The 24,142-nt window shown below is 42.6% G+C and overlaps 1 protein-coding gene across 8 annotated transcripts in view; it reads right to left on the bottom strand.

Annotated features, from left to right (window-relative positions):
* Positions 1 to 774: 774 nt before the first annotated feature.
* The window catches only part of KCTD1 (potassium channel tetramerization domain containing 1), a 98,414-nt gene continuing 75,046 nt past the window's right edge, over positions 775 to 24,142 (bottom strand). For all 8 annotated transcript variants that reach the window (XM_074987261.1, XM_074987265.1, XM_074987260.1 and 5 more), the window contains 3 exons: positions 13,203 to 13,347; positions 10,774 to 11,079; positions 775 to 3,701 (listed from right to left, as the gene is read on the bottom strand). In XM_074987261.1, the coding sequence (XP_074843362.1) occupies positions 3,543 to 3,701; positions 10,774 to 11,079; positions 13,203 to 13,347 (610 nt within the window). In that variant the 3' untranslated portion in view covers positions 775 to 3,542. The remainder of the gene's footprint in view (positions 3,702 to 10,773; positions 11,080 to 13,202; positions 13,348 to 24,142) is intronic.

Below are 24,142 nucleotides of genomic sequence, written 5' to 3'. Positions count from 1 at the left end.
CCTGTTACAAGAGGCGTGGGCAAGAGAATTACCCAAGTGGTTTTATTTCATATGTAGAAATTCTACAAAATGAAACTAAATTAGGGGTTATAATTTTTCCCACCTGACCAAATGAAGAGAGGATTGATTAGTTCAAGGTAGGGGCTCATCAGATCCGGGAGTTTGAAGACTAATTACACACAGTAGGTTAAGGTTGAATTTGGAGAAGAGCTGAACTGGGTTTCACAAATGAAACCTTTGAGGGCTACTTGTAAAAATCCAGCATCAACTATTCAAACAGCATCAATGCAATTGCAGTTCTTTGGAAGTCAAGAGTTTTTCCTCCCCCCAAGTTTTATTTTAAGGAAGAGTGTGTCACATGGCATTTTCAGTGTACATGCATAACAGTCACTTTGACAGTTGCTTAATCAACCTGCCAGACATGCAGAGTTGGCAGATGGCATTCATTGCGTTTTTTCCACTTGGTGTAGCTAAATAAAACATCCACTGATGGCACAAAATATACTTATACTAAAAAAAGATAAATTAAAATTATAATACATATAAAATTATTAGCTTCCAGAAATGAGCTGTCCTTATTTCCATCCTGAATATATTGCTCATGTGTCTACTGATCAGATTTTTAAGCAACCTTTTAAAGACACACTGTTCCAACTGCAGAGCAACGAAGGGTCCTGTGGCACCTTATAGACTAACAGAAAAGTTTAGAGCATGAGCTTTCGTGAGTTAACTCACTTAAGTGAGTTAACTCACGAAAGCTCATGCTCTAAACTTTTCTGTTAGTCTACAAGGTGCCACAGGACCCTTCGTTGCTCTACAGATCCAGACTAACACGGCTACCCCTCTGATACTTGACTGTTCCAACTGTGACTCTTGTGTGCACACAACTAATCTGTTTCCTCTTTAAAAATCGATGCTTTGTTTTTTCCTGCCTCTCATTATTTTTCACTAGTCATTACTTTGTGACCTCTTACTTCATAACCACAACATAATTGCCATGACATTTACATTCAGGGTCTCAGAATGATTTATGACTCAATTCTAATGAATGACCATTCAGTGAAAGCATATCTGCCCATTCAGGGATTTGGAAAGAGCAGGAAGTTCTCTCCTGCTTCAGGGAGCAGAACAGCTATGTTGTACTAAGAATCACAAAACTTCCATCTGAACAAAGCCCAGAATAATTTAAGAAACCAGCAATGAAAATGTTTTGCAGTGGAATTTAAGAGAACAGACAAAGTGGATTGTTTCGATGCCTGTCTCCCATCCATCCCAATCATCTCTGTGCTTACAAAATAGAGAACAGTCAGGTGCCCTGTAGTAAGTCAGAGCCCCTACTAGCAACCCTAGATACTCTAAGAGCCAGGCAGAGTTTCCATAATGTATGTTCAAGTTTTTCATATTTAGTCTCAACCATTTCAGCTTACTTTGGACCAACACATATCAATCCTTGAGCTGTGAGATTGTTTTGTTTTTTTAAGTCACAAACAGTATTCCACCATTTCCAATTCTGTTCTGTTTAAAGATGTGTTAAAATATTTATTTCCCAAGTATTCAGCCATTTTCTTTGTAAACTAACAACCAACTTAGGGGTGGGGTGAGAATAACGTACAAAAATTGATTTATTTGTTAAGAGGAGTATTCTTATTTCTCAGAAACAAGCATTTAAAATTATACAACTTTTCCAGCTTTTCATAGATGTATACCTACAGATCATCATGAAAAGTAGAACCTCGTAATTGCCTACTCAACTAAGATTTGCGGAGCTCTCCTTCCTTAGACCTCCCACCCTCCCAAACCATTCCATAACTTCGCTCATTTCAAATCACAATGGCATGCACTGCCAAGGAAATATTAAATACCCCTCCTTCTCCTGAATGTTAATAAAAACCAGAAAATGTGGTTTATTTTTTTCAGTTATCAGAACTATATTAAAAACCTTGTTACATGGAGTATTTACTTTTCACAAATAAATAGCAAGTTTCCACTGAAATAATGGAATGTCTGCACCATCGATGTGATTGGATTTTCCATAGTAATACACAGTCATACAGTGTAACATTGCATAAAGAAATACTTTGGATGAAAGATAACGTGGTTGCTGGTGCATCTAATATGATAAAATTATCAACCTGTGACGCTTGTGCTGTAGTGTCCTTATACAGTATGTTTATTTTGCAAAGACTAATTGACATCAGCTGGGCATCTGCACAATTGATTTTAATGAGATGCACAATAAGAATAAGTTGCAGGATAACTTTTGCTTCCAAGCAAGAAGAATAAGGGTGACGGTGTAGCTGAAGAGTCTCACTTCTACGCAAAAATTTATTAGCCCTAAACAAGGGAAATTAATAACATTAAAAGCAAACATTCTGACTTACAGTCATCAAGGTAATTCAGAGTTACAGCTGCCAACTCCATGTTTAAAAAGGAATGTGACTATTGTTAGTAATACGTTTCAGAACATTCACCTGGCATTATTTTCATGACCAATGTCTCTAGGCCAAACTTTTATTAAGTTTAACCAGTGTTAATAATGGTCCCATCACCACAACAGCCTCTTTTCAAACTCAGACAAAGCTTAAAAAACTAGTGTTGAATGTAAACCAACAATACATGGCAAACTAGACAGGTTTTCCAATATAGGCCAATGAGAGCATCTGTTTCCTGTAACTCACTTCTACAATGCATGGGGATTGCAGCTTGCTTCCTGTATGCAACATAACTTACTATTCTGCAGTCCTAATGGGATTAGGAGAAGCGTAATCGAGTGAGCTACTGACTGATTACTTCAACAACATTTTTTTTTTTTGCTTTTGTTGGTTAAAACAGACCCTTTTTATTTTAAACAGAGTTTATTGTATCCAATACATTATAAAATTTTAAAAAATTGTAGGAAAGCAGCAGAATCAAACTAGAACAATTCTACCAGTTATTAATTCTGGCCCCATTGCACAAACAAAAAAACTTAACTCATTTTAAACCAAAAATGTAACTTTTCACCTCTGCATGGGCAGACCAAAGTGTGAGACTTCTATATAGACTATGCTTAAAATCTCAGCCCACTAGCTTTCACTGCAATGGATGGATGTTTCCTGAAGTCTTCCTGCCTGGTCATCTCTAAAAAGATACTGACATAAACCTCCCTACGGAAAGAAACTTGAATCAAGATGTACACATGGGAAAGTGGATGGATCTCCAGTAATGGAAAATGTATAGGAGCAGTCTGTGTCTCCTCTGATAGTAATGGCTTGTTTACCGTTAAGTGGGCCTAAAGAAGGCCTAGGACACTTAATGGCCATCACAGCACCAACTCTACCTACCCAGTTTTTTTTTTTCTTTCGTTTGCATTTCCTATTCTTTTGACATACAATTACACCTTGAGGTTGTTGTTATTACTATTCCAAAAGCTCCCATATGAATTCAGGTGTGGTCTCTATATTTCATACAAAGGTGTCTTTATTCAATTTTAGTTCCAGGACTTGTTTGGTGTCCAAACTGCACATATAACGTCCCTTTTTTGCATAAAGAAACATGTCCATTTAGTCCAGAGGCTCTTGCTTTATTCGAATGACAGAGGGCACACGAGATGTCCTTCTGAGTTCTCGCCTCAGTACGTATTCACTGAATTGGGAAGAGTCCACCCCTCCTCCACATGAGCCAACAATCTCAAATCCTCTTTGCTGCAACCTCTCAAGTACCTGAAAAGAGTAAACAAACATTTTTTAAAAAAACCTCAACAAAAAGCTCAAGACTCCGCTGTAGATGAAGGACCATTAATTTGCAGTAGCCAAACTGTGACCCAGATAAAGAACAAACACCACACAGTTCTATTAACAGACTTTGGTAGAATGTCTCAATTAGTGTATTTCCTTTAGATGACATTGCATTTTTACCCAATTTTTAACTGGTTAAAAAGAGGTTACTCACCTTTCAGTAACTTGAGTTCAAGATGTTTTGTCCCTATGGGCATTCCAACATAATCAGCATGTGTGCTCATGCGCTATCAACCAGATATTTGAATCGATGGCGTCCATGGGTGTGTGTCTGAGTTTAACCCATCTTGTGCTCCAGAACAAGGATATGCAGGGAGAAGCATGCACGGGGACAAAACAGCTCAAAGAACTCAAGTCTCTAACAGGTAAATACCCTTCCTTATTCTTTAGTTCTATGTGCGTAACGATGCTCTACTGTAGGAGACTCCTTAGCAGTGACTCAGTGGTGAGACAGGTATTAGGTCAGTGGATCCAAGATGGTTTGGTGGATGGCATCACTAAAGGGTATGTCTACCTTGGACATGGATAGAATAGCACAATGTTTGTGGAACAAATTAAGAGAAAACTGGGCTGCAGCCTTGTAAGTTTCAGCAGTGGGAACATCCTTAAAAATGGTTATAAAAGTAAACAGTGCTCCAGAGGACTGAGATGTCACCTTGGGATGAGGTGGGGTGGTTGCACTCTAATGAGAGTGTAGCAGAATTTGATGCAACCTAGAACCCACTTTGACAGTCTCTCAGTGGAAACAGATTGTCTTTTCATTCCTTCTGAGAGAGATACAAACAGCTAGATGAAGTTCTAAGGGTTCTAACACTGGGCACGAAGAAGGCAAGTGCCATTGTAATGTCAAAAGTGTGGAACCCGCCTCTTCCTTTAATGGGTGAGTTTTGGGGGGAATTAGCAACAGACAGATATCCTGATTGATAGGAACATCTAACAAGACCATTGGGAGAAACTGAGGATGGGCACTTCATGTGACCTTGTTATGGGAGAAAGTAGTGCATGGCAGAGGTCAACAATGTATGCCCAGAGTTCTCCCAATCTTCTGGTAGAGATTATGGCTACACGGAATGATGTGCTAAGAAATATGCAGAAATGCACTGGCACCCATAGGCTTCCAGGTGTACTTCAAAAGATCATCATCATCATCATCAACAAAATGGGCTCAATGCCCATTGGTGTCTGATGCCTCTCTCAGTATTTCTTTCCATCTTTCCCTGTCCAGTGCGCAGTGGCTTAGTTTCTACAGACTAGCTCCATGCCAATCTACTCTATCATCTACTCATTCTCTGTGGGGTCTGCCTCTCCTCTTTGAGCTGTCCGTTATGCCAAATACTAGGGTCTTGATTTTTTGTTTGTCAATCATTTTGCAGATATTCCTGAATAGCTGTAACTTGCATTGTATAACCTTCTGCAGTAGGTTCTCTTTCAGCTGTATCTTCCTATATAATTCTTTGTTGGTGACCTTCTGCATCCATCCTATTCTCAGGATCTTTCTATAGCAACTCCTCTCAAATGCCAGTACTCTTCTCTTCGAATCTTTCATTATCACCCGTCTCACACCATACAACATGCTGCTGAATACACGTTTTCAAGATGCTCAGCTTTGCTCCTAAGCTAATTGCTTTGCTTTTCCAGATCTTATCCATCACCTTCAAACTCGCTCTTGCTTTTGCTATTCTAGTCGCTATTTCCTTCTTATAGCCTAGATCATGTTATATTGCTTCCCAGATATGTGAATTTCTCTACATTCTCTAGTTCAATCCCATCTATACTGATCTTCCTTCCCATTGTCTTATCTCCAAATACCATTGTTTTTGTTTTATAATATTCATAATCAGTCCATACCATTTCCCTTCCTTGTTTAGCAACTTGCACTGTTTTCACTAGCTTCTCCTCCTCTTCCTCAATGATGACTATTTCATCCACAAACCTCAAACTGTTAATTCTTATCCTGTGCACAGATATCCCTTCTACCTCTTTCTTGATCTTGTCCATCGCTCTCTCTAGATGTGTGATGAAGATACTTGGTGACATTGGATCTCCTTGTCTCGTACCTCTACTTGTTCTAAACCAACTTCCCAACTCTCTGCAAGTTGTCACCGCTGCCTCCGCATTGTCGCTGATATCCTTCAAGAACCGTATCAGTCTGTTATCCACTCTATACGACTCCAACACTGCCCAAGTCATTTTCTGATCTATACTGTCACATGCCTTCTGAAAATCGACAAAACCAGTGTAGATGTTCTTGTTCTTTTGTTGAGCTTTCTCCACTATCAGTCTTAATGCCAATATCTGCTGTATGGTACTTCTATCTTTCCTGAACCCTGGTTGCTCGTCCGCTAGATGTTCTTCTATCTGTGATCTTAGTCTCTCCGTCAGTACTATCATCAGCATCTTTCCTAGATGACTTGTTAGGGCAATTGTTATATAGATCTTGCGCTCCAATGCACTTCCTTTCTTGTGTATTGTCACTAGCACAGATCTCGTCCATTCCTTAGGTGTCTTCCCTTCTTTCCATGCTATGTTACATAGTCAGCATATTTCCCGAATCATACTTTTTCCACCATAAATCAATCATCTCTCCCATGATCTTATTTCCAGGGCTCTTGTTGTTCTTTAGTTGTTTCACTGATCTTTTTGCTTCCTCCTTTAAAATAATCGGTCTCACTCTCAATGTTCAGCAGAGATAACTCTTTCAGTTCTTCGATCAGTCTCTCCAAGATGCTTGGGTCCAATTGTCCACTTTGTACAGATCGGTGCAATATCTCGTCCATCACTGCACAATCTTCTCCTTGTTCATGAGCACCTCTTTGTTCTCGTCTTTGATTGCCATCTGCTTTGGCTACCATGTCCTATTAATATTCCTAATAATTTTAGATATCTCCCTGGTCTTACTTTTGCCATAATACCTTCACAATGCTCCTCTAACCATTTCGCCTTATCCTTTCTGGCCTCTCTCCTTACCTCATTGCATTTCACCCTATATTGCTGTTCTGCCCTCTCAGAAACATCCTTTCAGATCTCCAAAAATCTTCTCTCTTGGACCAACTTCAGTAATCCACTTTTTATTGATCTTCTCTTCTTCCAGAACAGTCTGCTCAATTGTCTCTTCTATCGCTGTGGCTATCCCTTCGACTCTCATATCTAGGTCCTTTCTCTATGGCTACATTCCTAATCTTCTCTTTGAGTACTGCTCTGTATGCATTCCTTATTTCTTCTTCACCTAGCCTGACATGTCTCTTCTTTTCTTAAACTGTGTCTTACACTCTCTCTTGAATTTCATTTTGATGTTTGCAGTCATTAGGCTGTGGTCCAAGTCTATATCCGCTCCTTGGAAAGTTCGCCACTGCAGTACTGATGTTGCCCATCTTCTTCTTATCAAAATCATATCTACCATGTTTTTGGATTTCCCATCATTCGATCACCATGTCCACTTCCTACAGTCCTTTTGTTGGAATCTTGTGTTGCAGATAATCATCTCGTGCTCAGTAGCAAACTCTAGTAGTTTCTCGCCTCGTTTATTTCTTTATCCATATCCAAACCTTCCCATGACATGCTCCCAACCTTCGTGTTCCAATCTCCTCTGACAATCAACACATCTCTCTTTGGTATCTCCTTCAGCATTTTTCTCAAATCTTTATAGAATAGCATATAACTTTTACGTTCTCCATTCTAAAAGGTAGTTCAAAGTCCTTGTTAGCGAAGCTTCCAAAGCAGACACAGAATGATGGAAATACTGGGAAAAGAAGCGTTAAGTGTTTCTACTTTTGTGGATAAGTTTTACATATGGATGATTTCCTATTATTCAGAAGTACAGACATCACCTCAGATCAGCAGCCCAGTCCTAAATTTGAGAATTGCCACTGCCTTTGGAAACAAGGGCTTGGTACTACTACTTGTTCTGTGGCAGGCAAGCAATAAAACGGCCATATTTTGAATAGTTGCTCAACCCATATTTTGGCATCATAGTGTGAAAATTAGCTACTCAAAATTGAAAAATGGTGGATAAATAAGTCTTCCTACTGAGGACTTTAGGTATTGCACCCCCTTGACAGAGGGCATTAATCTTGAGTGATTTCGGCACTTTACCTTGTTGTCTGCATCCACTATGAGGGAGCTGGGTGGTGGTATGGAATACTCCAGCCCTTTCACTGACATGTAACGTTTTTGTCTGTCCATTTGAAGGTACATACAAGAGAGGCAGGGAGCCACCAGAAATTACAGGCAGAAGACAAGAGCGCCTCATTAACAGGCAAACTATCTTACTTGAGGATAGAGCAGCAGGATGTGTAGAATGTCCAGAGATGGCAGAAATGCTTGAACCTCCCCTGAGGAGATTTGAAGAGGTTCTTCAAATTGGGCCCCTCATCACACAAATCATCCTTCTCCCCGCTGCAAACTGGGTCCCTCGTCACACAAACTGTCCTTCTCCCCACTGGTACAGTGATGCTGCTGCTGCCATCACCACGCTCCCAGGCAGATAGCTTTTTAGGGTGTCTCCTCTCCTGCAGGTAGCTCCTGAATTTCCTCACATCCTCAGGAGATATGTGGCACTAGGGACCAGGGCTACCATGCCAGTAGTAGTTGCTGCACTTTTGGGAAGCCCAAACGTGGTTTCTTCTGGGTAGGAACCCAGCAGAAGTGGTCCTCTTAAGAGACCGAGGATTCCAATAAGGTAGATTAGGAAAGAATTCCCAGGGATGTTTATGGTCAAAAAGCCTGGAATGCCTTCTGGGCTCTGGCAATTTCTTGCTAGGGTATGCATCTAGCAGCATAATATGGTAAGGTAGGAAGAGTTCTGTCAAGAAATTTCGAAGTCAGTGGTACCATCCCATATCCAAAGGGGAAGCTCTTGGTACTGGTGGTGGAGACAGTGCTGGGGGGCTGTGAAGGCACTGGAAGATGTGTGAGTATTGGAAGATTAGCTCCTACTTGTGAGGTGACAGGTGGTGATAAATGGCAGAGGTACTGATATCTTGGTACTGGTGGTAACTTCTCTCGGTGCCCCTGTACACCAGTTTCACTGAGAGGAGCATATCCTCTTGCAAGAATCTTAATGGTGCCCGAGGGCTACAGCAGTGGGCAGTCAGAACTAGAGTGGCAATGAAGTGCCAGTTGGGGACGAGAAGTGGGGGTTGATGTGGGTGAAGCAGTCACCCTGAAAGGTTACCTCTATGCTCCAAGTGCATGCCGTGTGAGGCTGGGGGCCCAAGAGAGGGACCAGAGTCTTGAAAGGGCTCTGACTGCCCTGGGATTCCTTGGGCCGCAGCTGGTACTAGTGTTTCAGATTTTCTCAAATCTTTGGATTAAGATGATTCCTGATGTGAAGACGGTGCTGGTGAAGGTGCCTCTCAGTGCTGTCTATTGGGAGGCTAATCAGAGCAGAATCCTGCTTAAGTGATACCAAGGTCTTTAGTGCCAATATCTGCTGGAGCCTTGGAGATGTAAGGGCATTAGTGGACATGAGGCCTCTCCAGGATTCATTCTCACAACGTGACCCAATCCCTTTTTCCTGGAGGCTCTCTCAGAAGAAAGAGGGCCTCTTATCTTGGAGTGCTTCATGTCTGAAGCAACCTCAGTCACCACCAAAGTAGCTGGGGAAAGTTAAAAAGGGAGTCAGACCCCACAGACCTTAAGGAGGGTGCCATGAGGAGAAGCTTCAATCTTATCTTCCTTTCTCTGTGAAATCTACTTTTAATCCCCATGCCATCTTTGCATTTGGATAGGGTGTGAAAGTCTAAGACACCAGGGACAACTAGAATGACTGTTGAATTCCTCAGACGTTAAGCCAATAAGGACAGACTGATGAAACAGTCCAAAGGAACCAGAGACAGAGGGACCCACAGAAAACGCAGATGTGTGTAAAATGAAAATGCAAAGCACGTACTGAAACAAAACCAAAATGAACATTGAGTAAATAAAAGAGGAAAAAGCTCCCATGAAGCAGTGGACAACTCAGTTGTCCAGCTCAGGTGGCAGACAGCGGGGAAAGAATTGGTGTGGTCGTGGGTCTGCTCCTCCCTCTATTCCATTGCTCTGGAGGACAGGATTATGTAGAGTACAGGCACGGGCACATCCATGGGCCATTGCTTATTCAAATCTCTGGCTGAGAGTGGCTGGGTGCCCACATATCTTTTGGTGAAGCAGCTAGAGGGATATGGACTTGAAGAGTAAGAATTACTTGAAAAATTATTCCTAGTCTGTACTTAAGTGAGCTGACCTCAGTTGACTGACAGTTACAAATGTAGCATAGTAATGGATTGAGTGGGAGATGGAAAATTTGTCAGGTTCCATTTTGAGTTTTTTACAAACAAGTATCTTTTGCTGTGTCCAAAACACTGCACAGGTACATATAAAATTGAAAGATACTATGACACCAAACACCTGTTGAATATCATGCCGTAACTGAAAAAAAGAAAAATCCTTACTCCGCCAGCATTCCTCAGTCATTTCTTGGTGTTTACTTTACACCAAGTCTCCTCATTTTATGCACTATTGCTACATATTTTTTCCATTTCAGTATGAAATAATCTAAAGAAGAACAGGAAGAAATCAGCATAATTCCATGGATCCTGAAATAAAGATGCCCACTTTCTCAGAAGCAAACATGTCCTCATTTACGTTTGTTCACAGAGAAGAAAATATAAATCTCACATCCAACAAAAATCACATCCACGGCAACAACAATACATACACCTGGCTTTTTCTGATTAAACACAAAAGACTTGACTAACAGTAGGGAAGTTGCATGGCTTTCAAAGCAACTTGTTTCAGCAATGTTTGTTCTTGTGCAAGAATACTTGCAGAAAGAGGCATGTGCAGTAAGTTGAGGAAGTCAGCCCTGATCTGTAGAACTAACCCTATTCTTACTAGCAACCTCAGAGTTTTTATTTGCCCACTGAAACCTTCTGGAGTTGAAATAAAGAGAGTCAGTTCACTGGCACAAAATCAATCATCAGTCCACCTTTAAAATGATGCACTCATGACTTCGTACCTGAACTGAGTTGAGGTGACAGTATCCATTCAATGGAAACCTGATGACATGGGTGGAGTCATGATTCCAGCCAGCATTGACAGAATTACACATCACGTCGCCAATTTCTGGAAAAACTTCTTCTATCAAAGATTTATCGCCACTCAGCGTAATCCTCTCCCCAAGATCTGGGGCAACACGCACCACCAAGCACTCACAGGACCTTGAAAAACGGCCAGTCTCCCGATCCTGTTTCCATCTTTCCATTTCTCCTAACATGGGATGGAGTTGAAAATACTTTGCCTCTTCATATAGCAAACTGTAGTCCTGAAAGAAATATATTTTACTGTGCACTACTAAGCAAGATGCATTGTGAATATACAGTAATTGCTTTTGTGTTTGGTTATTCTGGCATAGAGTAGTTTTAGATTTGAAATCCTTTCTACTTGTTTAATAATTACTACAAGCATTCTCTTAATATATATTGACTGAAATAATACTTTAAAAAAGTTTACCTCCATTTAAAAAAAGCGTGTATTATGGAGCACATCAACAGCCACGGTTCACCTTTCTCTAAATCTTTATCCCTATAGTAATGTCATAAAATGACAACCTCAGTGAACAGATGGAACAGATCTAAATCTGGATTCAGAATATCCATCGTTAGGATCCATCATGTCTTACAGCAACACTAGCAGGCACAGTAACAAGTATAAACATGTAAATGAGAAAGACTGAAATGGTTTTAAAAGTAAAATGATTCTGATATTTGCATAATGATTTGCATATATGACTGCTTTTAAAAATTAAATATTTTGAATATATTCCTTTTTGTCAACAGTATTGTTCCTGCTATGTAGCCTCAAACACTATAGAAAATGCATTCTGAAGCACAGTCAGTATTGAAATTATTTAGAACTGAAGCTCCCAAGTTTTCCTGCTTCTATATTTTGCATTTTATTTATTTATTTTTTTTTGCTGGAGGTTCGGGAGAAGAGACTTTAAAGCATTATTTTGGGGGTAAAGTGTCTGCATGAAGAAAACTAATCTGAGAATCAGGGAACACACAGGAATGTAATGACAATAGAGGAGCAGCAGAAGCAAGGTCAATATTGCATTGAAATTGAGCAAGAGACATAACGCTTAATAGGCAGATGACAAATGGATAATTGTCCAGCTGTGTTTATAATTAAATGAGAATCATCAGCTAATACGAGCATCTGTACTGAAGAGGCAGAGCTATTTGTTTTAAACATGCACCTTTACAGAAGGCGTAAAATGTAACTGGAAGGGACTGTCTGAACACGAGTGTGAAGATGCTGTCAGGAGTTGGTTTGTTTTATATTTTCAGCAGCTATAATTATGTATTAAACTACTCTGTAAGAGTGAACCATTAATGTAATGAAAGTGGTAGCCTTTAGACACTTCTGTTACTTAGCCATACAAGTCATGCATAAAAAGGGTAAGCATCTTGATAACAGAGATTATTCAAAAGGTCTTAAACTGAAACCAATGCTCATTTCATCAGGCAGGCAACTTAATTTTCCCACTACATACACAATTAGGGACAAACTTGCAAAAGAGCTCAATGTTACATGCTCTTGAAAATGAACCTAAGTTTTTACAGCATCCTCAACGTCTAACTCTTCCATGTCACTTCTACTACCCCATCTTAACTTCATGCCTACTAATATAAGCTAATGGCTGAACACAATGCATACTCAGATGTACACACATTCACAGGTCCCTTCTGGGGCAACGACCTCCAGCTCACATTTCACTAGTGGCCCTCCCGCCCAGGAAGTGCTAAGAAGTCTAAAGCATTGGATCTCCTGACTAAGCTTAGCGGCTGACATGAAGAATAAGCACAATTTTCATTACCATAATTCCTTAAAAAATAAAAGCTGAGTCCAGACTGATAAATACCTGGCTTAGATAATACAGTTGCAGAACTCACCCTTGATGTCTTAGTTAAGACACTAAGAACAAGCCTCATGTGGGACTCTTAGGGGTTAAGGAAAGATGCAACTCTGAAGTTCACCCATCTTACACATTTTAATGTTATTTACTTTTGGCTGTCAGGGCTCAGTATCATTCCTCCAGTATCAACCTGTGATCACAGGACGGGGTCCTTTTAATTGAAGGAGGAAAAGGAGAAATGATGGGGACAACCCCTCTGGAGAGTGCATACAGTTTAATGCATAAGATATACTATACTACATTCAGGAAGGCAAAAGTAAGCATTTATACCATTCAAGAAAAGGCCAACAGATGCCACTTTAGTGAGACAAAGCTTACTTCTGCCAAGCAATTAAAATCTTTTGTCAAATGCTCCAAAACCACCTCCTGTTTCATAGACTATTTTAATCACACTCCCTAATTATCTCTTTTGAGGAGGAAAGATATTTGCAGAATAATTTCGAACACACGTAAATCGCTTAAAATCTCACCTTGAAGTCATCAGGAATTAGGAGCTTTGACGTTCGTAGAAAATTCAGGATATATCTGAACATTTGCCCATCTCTGTCAATGAAATAGTGCTGCTTGAGACTGTCCAAAACAATAGGCTCCGTGCCATCAAAAAGCCTTCCAATTCTGGAGAGGAAAAGAGGTCAATACCAAGGTCAAATTACACCTGCACTTCAGCCATCAACCATCACCAGCTACTCACCCTGTTGCTGAACAGTAGCACTGGTTAAGACAAAACACCTGAAAAACTTGATCTTATACCCCCTCACCTTGCCTAATATGGACTCGTGAGCAGATCAATGGTTTCAAAATGGTCACCCCTTGACTTCAGTAGGGCTATTCTTCTACATAACTATTATTTCATGTAAGGCCTGCAGATTCTGGACTTTAAGGAACATTATTGCTTACTAGGGAGAGCTACATAACTGAACTGGAAATGTTAGGATGCTTGTGTTAAATCACATGCAATTAAGTAAATAATAAACAGCAGGTGAGGAGATTTCACAGATTTATTGTCACGGGTGTCTATTAGCTTGCTCTAAAGTTACCAGCATTTTTGTCCACCTTTATAACCCAACCCCCAACTCCATGTACTTGATCTTTCTGCAACATTAATCTTTACATCTGAGTTCTTCTAGATTTGATGTCTACAGAAAACAAGGCTATATCTACACTATGAGAAAAATTCGAATTGAAGGCTGTTAGCTCAATATTACCACATGACTGTCTTCACTCTAAATACCATTGGCTCAATTTAGGGAGCACTATCATCTATATTACAAAATCAATGTTACCTGGCAGGTATAGCGTCAAGCTCAAATTCAGAAGTTCAACTAAAGGCCAGTGTGGAAGCACCACATTTTAAAATCAAATTTATTAGCCTCCTGAGATGTCCCATATCTAACCCCACAATGCCCCTCAGTGCTCCGCTCCGGCTGCTGCTCTCCAGGTGCACAGGAATTAGGTAACAGGAAGACCGTGAATTTCAAATCGGGAGCGGCAAGCCTGTGGCGGTGGGCTCATGTTGGTATAATAGCCTGAGAAACATCTTTCTTTCTTTGCTATTAGTACCGTGAACGCATCTACCCATTACAAATAGCCCCAGCATGGAGTTCGTTGTTCCGTCTCTATACTTGGTACTTTCTTCTGTGCTGCCTGGTGCCAGCCGCTGCCCCACCACACCACGTGGCAACAAAGCTGTTGTGGGAGTCGTGCTTGTAGAGAAGGCCAAGAAGCTTCTCAGCAGTTTACATTTGTGCATGAACCTCCCTCTCTCCCCCACAGGCGCCACACAGTTGGGGTTTTCTCACGCTCAGCCACATCACATGGGTAACCCCTGACCCAGTAAAAGGATGTGCCTGATGTTCAATGCTGACCATGCTGCCAGGCAGCACCACGTCCTGGATTGCACGTGATTAGGGTTCCAAGGGTGGGAAAGATTTTCAAGGGCTTGCACCATGGTAGGCACAGGAAGCGCCATCGAAAGTTGAGAGGGCAGATATTCAGTGCAATACGTTTCTAGATTAGGGAGCATCAAGAAATAAATGTGACAGAGCAATACCTCAGTGTGGACTTGAGCCAAAGGCCACTGAAGTCAACTGTACAATTACCACAGTTAGCCAAGTAAGGCTTAGTGACCAAAGGAACCATAACTGATTTAATAAGCCATCTACATTTGCAGCGTAATGCCGGTGTGTTCTTAGACATGTATTTCTAGATTATGGAGCATCAAGAAATAAACATGACAGAGCAATACCTCAATATGGGCTTGATCCAAAGGTCACTGAAGTCATGAAAAAAATCCCATTATTTCAATGGGCTTTGGCTCAGGCCTTAAGTGACACAGAATTTCTTTTCAGAGTTAGTGGTTAATCCATTCCAGATCACTCAACTGGAGTGGGAAGACCTTCTTATGAAAAACATTGAGCCCTGGGTTCAGCAGGCAAGTGCTCTAACCTCTTTGCTGCCCTGCCCCGCCCCACCCCTCACTTATAAAAATCAATCACTCCTACAAGCAAGATTCTGCCTGGAAAAAGGGATGTTTGCTTAACATGGCAGGGGAATGAGGGAAATAATTTATAGGAAGATGTCTTCAGATACCCGCAGCCATCGTGAGTCATTATTTTCCCATGCTGCACCAGTGAAAATAGACAGAATGCTACAGGGCTCAGGGAACTGTGGGACAGGCTCCCACAATACACTGATGCAACAGTTGATGTTTGGTGACTTGTGTGTGGCAGCAATAAGTCAAATTTGTGGGGAGCCCGTGGGAAGTGAAGATTGTGAAATTTGAATTTATAAAACCCAGCATTAAAAATCAATTTTAATAAAGTGAAATTTATCTCGTAGTGTAGACATAGCTGAAAAGATGTGGGATGTGAGGTGTAAAATTGGAGCAAAATTCCTCATGCTGTTTCATTTTTTTTTTCCAAAGAGCAAGAGAGTGCATATCTTTACATTTAGCCACTAAAATCCACTTAAGGATACTTTTGTTACAGGGGTACATCAAATACTACATAAGTCTAAAAAACACATGGACATTTTTCATGCAGGAGACTGGCATTTTGCTTGATGTGAGATCCCATAATTTTAGAACCTCGCTGGAATTTGCTATATTCTTCAAATTCTTAATGAAATAAAGATTCAGTTACACCAACTTTAGTTGTACTTGTTTAGCTATACTGGTTTAAAACTGATCTAGTTGAGTCAATGCAAGCTCCTAATGTGTAAGCACTTACACTGGTAAAAAAATGTTAAGTACATCAATACGAAAATAAGATACACAGGTATAAGCAACTTTATAGCTCAGTTATAACTGTGTCCTATGAGTAGGGTGACACCAGTTGAAACAATATTAGTTTCCGAATTAATACAGTTAAATTGAAACAAAAACCATGTCTGACCAAAGTCTCTTTCCATTTGGAATACACAGTCACCACACTATAAAATAGAGGGATTGTTTTCATACAGAAGTAGTAATAGATGGAAACTCCACCTGCCTGTTAGGTCTCAAATAATTTTCACTGGTGCATGCAGGGTTGCTTTAGATATATTTGTTCCAGGTCATTAGAGAGACAAGGTGTATGAGGTAGTATCTTTAATTGGACTGATATCTGCTGGTCCAAGAAAGAAAAGATCTGCATATGTTCAGAAGTGAATGTCTTTTCCAATGGAAGTTGGTCCAATACAAGATATTTCCTCATTCGCTTTGTTTCTCTAGATAAAAATAAAGACAAACAGTGTAAGCATCTTATGAGCATAACCCACATTTTAAAATCTACATCTATTCCATTTCAAAATTATGCACAGATCAATAAACTGACTTTAAAAAGAACTACATACCCGTACAGAATAAGTAGGAAATCTCAATGACATGTTGTATTAAAACTAGCATTCAGGTTTACCTTACTATTTCTGATCAGCTCAGGGAGATGACAACTTGAAGAAAAACAGAGGCCCACTAACCTCTGATGGTCATTTAAAATTTTGCAGGAAATGCCCTAGGCTGAGGTAATCGTTGCTATTACACTTGAGTGAATAATTTGTAACAGATAACTTAATGAACCTTGCTTCTCTCTCTTTGAAGAAAGGTTGCACAAGGGTGAATAAAAATAAATCACTAAGAAAATTGTATTTTTAAATTTAAAATGGTTTATATAAATTGGCTTTTTAATTTGAAGTAAATAAATTTTTCTTTTTTTAAATTAACTGATTTAAAATTAACCTGAAAATGCAGTCCATATTAAGGTCTGCATTTATAAACTATTAAAATAATTTAAAGAAAAAACATTCAGTGGACTGTGTGTGCTGGCAAAGTTTTAAAGAAAGTCAAACCACCCATCTAATAGAAGGGAAGCACCAGAAATCAGAATTTGCCAAAATGCTCAACAAGCTCTTGGCAACAGTAGTTTCCAGTGCAGGTGCAGAGAGAATATTTTCTCCATTTCAGTTTGTTCAGCTGCAGTTGGGAGCTGAGATTGCAGAAAGCTTCTGTTCTTTTTCTCATTTTCTATATATTTTAGAGAGAGTTTGTATGAACAAGAACTCATCTTAAACATTAAGAGCTAGGATCACAAAATTTAGTATACAGCTTCCTCTGATCATCATTTAAAGTAACATACAGGTTTGATTGTCAGGAAAATGGGATTTGCTTGGAATAGGATTGCTTCTTATAAAACTAAATAGAAGAGAGTCAATCACCAAATGAAGTACAAGCCTCAAAACAGACGCCTGAACGCATGTTGAAAGAGGCAAAAGCAAGATGAGCCGGAAAAATAGACTGAACCTGGAATATGATTGCTTCTCAATAAACCTTACAGAAAAGAGATAAAATGGAGAAATTTAGAGGAGTACTCTGTTTGACATAGCTAAATCAATGTTTAAAGTATGAAAACTAGAAGAAAACTTTACTGGAATTCAAATTGACAACAGCCCTTTTTCGTTAAAGCACAGTGAAGGATAAGAGATTATAAAGACAAAGAAAAAATACAGTTGATGGAATTCACATTAAAAATTTACTAAAAATTAAACAAACATTTAAAAATCCTTTTTTAATAAATCTAAAATTAAAAATTCATGTCTTAAAACACGATTTTGGAAAAATACAATAATTTAAATCAATTACATATATTTTCCTTTTTTCTAAAAAAAAATTGAGTTAATGCTGGGTAAATCTTCTAGTCTATGAATAAGAACCATTTATGAGAGGATGAGATCTACTGGTTCTAAAATCCTAAAGGACATGGTAACCAGAAGCAAATCAGTTCAGTTTACTAACAAATACTTCTTTTATTTAATACATCAGTTTCAAATAACATATGTTTTCATAAGCACTTCCCCCTTTTGTATCCATCAGATTTAAAGGTAGCTTTACTTAATTAATAAAAATAAAATGCTGTTTTTGTGCATTTTTTTATTGAATTCAGTTTCTACCAAATATAGCTTAGCATAAATCAGGAGTAAAAGAATCATCTAGTGAATAAAATGTGCCATTCACCATCTTCTAACACAATGTGAAAATTAAGAATCCAAATAAAATATTAAGTTATATAACTGCCTGATACAGCATGCACCCTTAAAGATAGCAAAAAATAGTATCAAATTTTGTTGAAATTCAATATGTCTGAATAATTATAAACCAATGAGAATCAACCTTTATTTCTAAAAATTGGTGTGAAATACAAATTCAAAATGAGATTTGATTTAAATCAACCCTACTGGGCCATACACTGCAATGTTCTATCCAAAATTATTCAACAAACTTTTTCAGACTTCTATTTACTATATGGCTCACTATTCAAAACATTCAAATTGTGACTGGTCACACAATATAGATTCTATGCATTGATTTGATGAGCATAATTTACAACTGGGTTCATGGTGATGTGTATGAAGGTGGGTTGGTGAAAACTTGCCTTCAAAACTCACTTTTGTCTCCATTTTGAGCCTGTGACCTTAGCAATCACACTGGAATGCACGAAAAGTGCAAACATGGCCAAGTATAACTTGCTTTTATCAGCTAATCAAATTGATAAACAGCTTTCACAGAAGTTTTTTCAATTAAATATTTTCAATTCTATGATTTTATTACATCACTAATTCGTTTGGAAATTACAACGGGTAGCAGAGGACAGAATTTCGTCTGCAAAAATGTTAAATACTGACAGAAAAACCCAAGAAGTAAAAACCGAGAACTCTGCTTGATTTCCAGGTCCTAGATTGAGTCTGCAGGGCTAACAGTTAAAAGTTATCTTTTACTTAGCATGCTCATGCTACAAGTCTCTGAGTGAGGAACAGTAAAGAAAGGTTACTCACTGTAGTAACAGTGGTTCTTCGAGATGTGTCCCCGTGGGTGCTCTACATTTGGTGTCGGGCTCGACCGGCGCCGCAGATCGGATCTTCCAAGCAGTTTCTGCCGGACTGCACATGCGCCGGTGCGCGCCGCTCCCTTGCATGCTCCTGGCCATGTGCACAATCCGGTCCCCGCCAGTTCCTTGACCAACCGCCTCGGATGCTCCTGCAAAACACTAAACAGAGATCCGAAGCAGGGAGGATGGGCGGGTAGTGGAGCACCCACAGGGACGCATCTCGAAGAACCACCGTTACTACGGTGAGTAACCTTCCTTTCTTCTTCGAGTGTCCCCGTGGGTGCTCCACATTAGGTGACTACCCAGCAGTAACCCAAGATAGGAGGTGGGTAATCGGATTATGTGCAGCTTGTCCCCGAGAGGACCACTGTCGAGAGACGGGTATCCTCTTGGAACACCCTGTGAAGGGCGTAATGTTTGGCGAAGGTGTCCTAGGATGACCAGGTCGCCGCTCTGCAAATGTCTTTTAGCGCAACGCTCTTGAAAAAGGCTGTTGATGCCGCCACCGCCCTAGTGGAATGAGCCCTGGGCGTGGCCAGTAAAGGAGTATTTTTGAGTTCGTAGCACATTTTTATGCAGGATACGATGTGCTTCGAGATTCTCTGCGAAGAGAGACCTTCTCCTTTCGATTTGGGAGTGAGAGAGACTAGGAGTCTATCCATTTTCCGGAAGGACTTGGTCCTGTCTATATAGAAGGCTAGCGCCCTCCTCACGTCCAGGAGGTGTAAGTGCGCCTCTTTGTTAGAGTTATGAGGCTTTGGATAAAACGAGGGTAAAACAATAGGTTCGTTAATATGAAACTCAGAAGAAACTTGAGGAACAAAGGCTGGATGCAGCCGTATTGTTACTGCCTCCTTGGAAAAAACAGTGCAGGGTGGCGTTGCCATAACTGCCGCAAGCTCGCTCACCCTGCGAGCTGACGTGATTGCGAGAAGAAAGGTCGTCTTTATCGTAAGGAGGCGGAGGGAAACCGTGGCCAAAGGCTCAAACGGCGGTCCCGTTAGCGCATTAAGCGCCAGGTCCAAGTTCCACGAAGGTGGAAGCATTTTCCGGGGGGGGGGGGGTATAGGTTTACCAACCCTTTGAGGAACCTGGTAACCATGGGATGGGCGAACGCTGTGTGCCCTTCCTCTTTGTGTCTGAGCGCTGAAATGGCGGCAAGGTGGACCTTTAACGAGGATAGTGAGAGTCCTCCTCTCTTGAGGTCCAGTAAATACTCTAATATTACAGGTATAGGCACCGAAAGTGGGGCTAGCTGTTCGGTAAAACACCATGCCGTGAAGCGAGTCCATTTCTGCTTGTAGGTCTTCCTGGTGGAAGTCCTCCTGCTACTTTGTAGGACTTGTTGCACTTCCTCCGTACATGTGCTCTCTAGGGAGCTGAGCCGTGGATCAACCACGCTTGTAGTCGCAGGCCTTGAGGGTGCGGATGCACTATGGACCCCTGGGCTTGTCTGAGCAGATCCGGGGCCACCGGAAGGGGCATCGGTGGACGGTCCGACATGAGCAGGAGTAGGGGGAACCATTGCTGTCGATCCCCCGTTGGGACTATCAGGATCATTTGGGCTCCTTTCCTCCTGGCTTTCTGCAAGGCTTTGTGGATCAGCACTGTGGGAGGAAAAGCGTAAAGCAGGGGGCCCCTCCAGGAGATCACGAATGCGTCCCCCAGGGACTCCCATCCCAGTCCTGCCCTGGAGCAGAATCGTGGGCACTTCTTGTTGTGTTGAGTAGCAAACAGGTCTATCTGGGGAAAACCCCATGCGTGAAAAATCGGTCGTAGCAGATCGGGGCGGATCTGCCACTCGTGCGTGAGTGCGAAACGCCTGCTCAGCTGGTCTGCCTTCACATTGTGAGCGCCTGGTAAGTACGAGGCTTTCAAGGTTATATTGTTGGCGATGCACCAGTTCCACAACCGGACTGCTTCCGCACGTAAGGCACGGGACGGAGCTCCTCCTTGCCGATTTATATAAAACATGGTGGAGGTATTGTCTGTACTGATCCTGACTACTTTGCCTTGTATATGGTCTCGAAAGTGCCTGCAGGCGTTGAACACTGCTCTGAGCTCCAGTATATTTATGTGCAGTGACTGCTCCGTGGAGGACCACAGCCCTTGCGTCACCTCTTCGCCCATGTGTGCTCCCCACCCTATGAGGGAGGCATCTCTAGTAAGAAAAACCGATATTTGTGGTTGGTGGAAGGGTACCCCTGTTAGCAAGTTCTTGGGGTTTACCCACCATTGCAGGGATTTGCACACCTCTGTTGTGGGCGACACCACCCTGTGAACGGTGTGTGCTGCCGGTTTGTATACGCTCGCCAGCCACTGCTGCATGCTGTGCATGTGTAACCTGGCATTCTGTACTACGAACGTCGCTGCTGCCATGTGGCCCAGCAGCTGTAAGCACGTCAGAACCGGCATCGTAGGGCTGAAGGTGATGACTTGCACGAGGGAGCTGATGGCCCGAAAGCGTGTCTCTGGTAGGTACACTCTCGCTGTAATAGAATTTATGCGTGCCCCTATGAACTCTATGTCCTGTGTGGGGTCTATCTTTGATTTTGCCAGATTGATAACCAGGCCGAGCGAAGAGAAGAGAACGTGCCTGCTGTGACGCGTATCATGCGTAGTACCTCCTCCTTCGAGGCCCCTTTGAGTAGGCAGTCGTCCAGATACGGGAATATAAATACCCCGTCTGTGCAGGTAGGCTGACACCACTGCCAAGGTCTTGGTGAAGACTCTGGGGGCCGAGGAGAGGCCAAACGGTAGGACCTTGTATTGAAAATGTTCTTTACCTACCATGAACCGGAAGAATTGTCGGTGAGCCGGATGGATAGTTATGTGAAAATACACGTCTTGTAAGTCGAGGGCTGCAAACCAATCTCCATCATCTAGTGCCATAAGGATGGAGGCGATTGTGATCATCCGAAAGCGTTGCTTGCGCAGGTACCGGTTGAGGCCTCGAAGATCTAAGATGGGTCTCCAGCCTCCTGTCTTTTTCTCCGTGAGGAAGTACCTCGAGTAGAACCCTTTCCCTTGCAGTTGCTCCGGCACTCTTTCCACTGCCCCTATGAGCATGAGATGGTCTACCTCCTACTTGAGCCTCGCTACGTGGGAGGCCTCCTGGAGGTGGGGCCTGGGTGGAGGTCGTGGTGGTGGGAGCGACTGGAAGGGGATGGCGTACCCCGTGGCTATGATCTCCAGCACCCATTTGTCTGTGGTGATCCTTTGCCACTGGTCGTAGAATTGTCGGAGGCGATGGTGGAATAACCGCTTCGGATGACCTTGTGCGATGGTAGTGATGGCGCAGCCCTGGATCTGTGTGTCAAACTTGTGGCCTTTGGCCCTGCCCCGAGGATGCACGGCTCTGTTGGGAACGTCACCTGGGAGTTCTGTACTGCTGGTGCTGTTGATGTCGCCCTTGCTCGTAACCCCTGTGGTACTGGGGACGATGTTCCTGGTACTGGTACCGTCTTTGTTGAGGGTAGTACTTTTTCTTTCTGTATGGAGGGGTGTAAATCCCCAGGGTCCTAAGTGTGGCTCTTGAATCTTTACTGGAATGAAGGACCGGGTCAGTTGATTCAGCAAACAGCTTCTGTGAGTCGAAGGGAAGATCGACGATCTTTGCCTGCAGGTCCCTCGGTATACCCGAAGTCTGGAGCCAGGACTCCCTTCGCATCACCACTGCCGTAGCTGTGGAGCATGCTGCTGTGTCCGCAACATCCAGGGCGATCTGAACTCCCGTTCTCGAGGCCGCGTAGCCTTCTTGCACGATGGCCTTGAGCACCGGTTTCTTGTCCTCTGGAAGCGAGTCCATGAGGGAAGTTAACCTAGTGTAGTTGTCGAAATTGTGGTTCGCTAGATGCGCTGCGTAATTTGCCATTCACAACAGTAGTGTGGAGGAGGAGTAGACCTTTCTGCCGAACAGCTCTAGCTTCTTGGCATCTTTGTCTGTTCCCCCTATCTTGAATTGAGATGTCTTTGATCTTTGTTGCGACGACTCTACCACCAAGGAATTTGGTTGTGGGTGGCTGAACAGGAACTCCATGCCCTTCGCCGGCACGAAGTATTTCTTGTCCGCTCTCTTGTGGACAGGCGGAATAGTCGCAGGGGTCTACCATATCATAGTGGCGGACTCCAAGATTGCTTCGCCAATCGGTATTGCTATTTTGGAGGAGGCCGGAGGTCTCAGATTTTTGAGGAGCTTATGGTGCTTCTCTTGCACCTCTGGTGTCTGGATGCCTTGCGTGAAGGCCACCCTTTTAAACAGCTCTTGAAACTGTTTGAGATCATCCGGAGGATGGACGTCCCCCGGGGCCGTAGCCTCGTCCGGGGAGGAGAGCGAGGAACCACTAGGATACGCCTCTCTGGACCCTTCCGGTTCCTGTTGGTGATGGTACATCCGCTCGCTGGAAGCTTGCAAGGGAAAAATCTCGGGGTTCCATAACCAGTTCCCCCTGAGATACTTGAGTCTCTGTCCCCGTTCGCAATTGCCCTCGGGGATACGGGACCGTCTGTGGGGATCTTTCCCTGGTAGACTGCCGGTGGTGTCTATGCCCCGCATGATAGGGGCGACCATGGCAGCATGGGCACTGTTCTTGGGAAGGTGACCTGGACCACTCCCTTGGTGCATACCCTCTGCGTCTGGGGGAGCGAGATTGTCGAGAGACCTGGGACAATGGAGAGAGCGATTTGTGATAGTACTCCAGCGGCTCAAACCCCAAGAAGGGTGAAGGTGGTCCCAGCCAGGGCGAGGCTGGTTGTAAAAATGGAGACGGGGGCTCCGGGTAGGCTAGGGGGGACCCCTGCCTTCTAGTTGGAGTCTGCAGCATGAGCGGAGGGCTGAGAGAAAGCAACTCTGCAGCCCTGTCTGGAGAGGGGCTGCGGTGCCTTGTTTTCTGTGCAGCCTTCCTCCTCCCTTGAGGGGGTGGCTCTGCCCCCTGACGTGCAGGGGATCTCGGTCCCGTCCGCGCCGCGCTCGGCATGCTCATGGGCGGTGTCCTCCGGTGCCTGCAGGCTGCGTGCCTGTGCGCTCTGTGCTGCCGGTTCCCCGGGGGTCGGTG

Source organism: Carettochelys insculpta, chromosome 2 (genome assembly GCF_033958435.1).
Source record: "Carettochelys insculpta isolate YL-2023 chromosome 2, ASM3395843v1, whole genome shotgun sequence".
NCBI lineage: Eukaryota > Metazoa > Chordata > Testudines > Carettochelyidae > Carettochelys > Carettochelys insculpta.
This window is presented reverse-complemented; position numbering and strand designations above follow the sequence as displayed.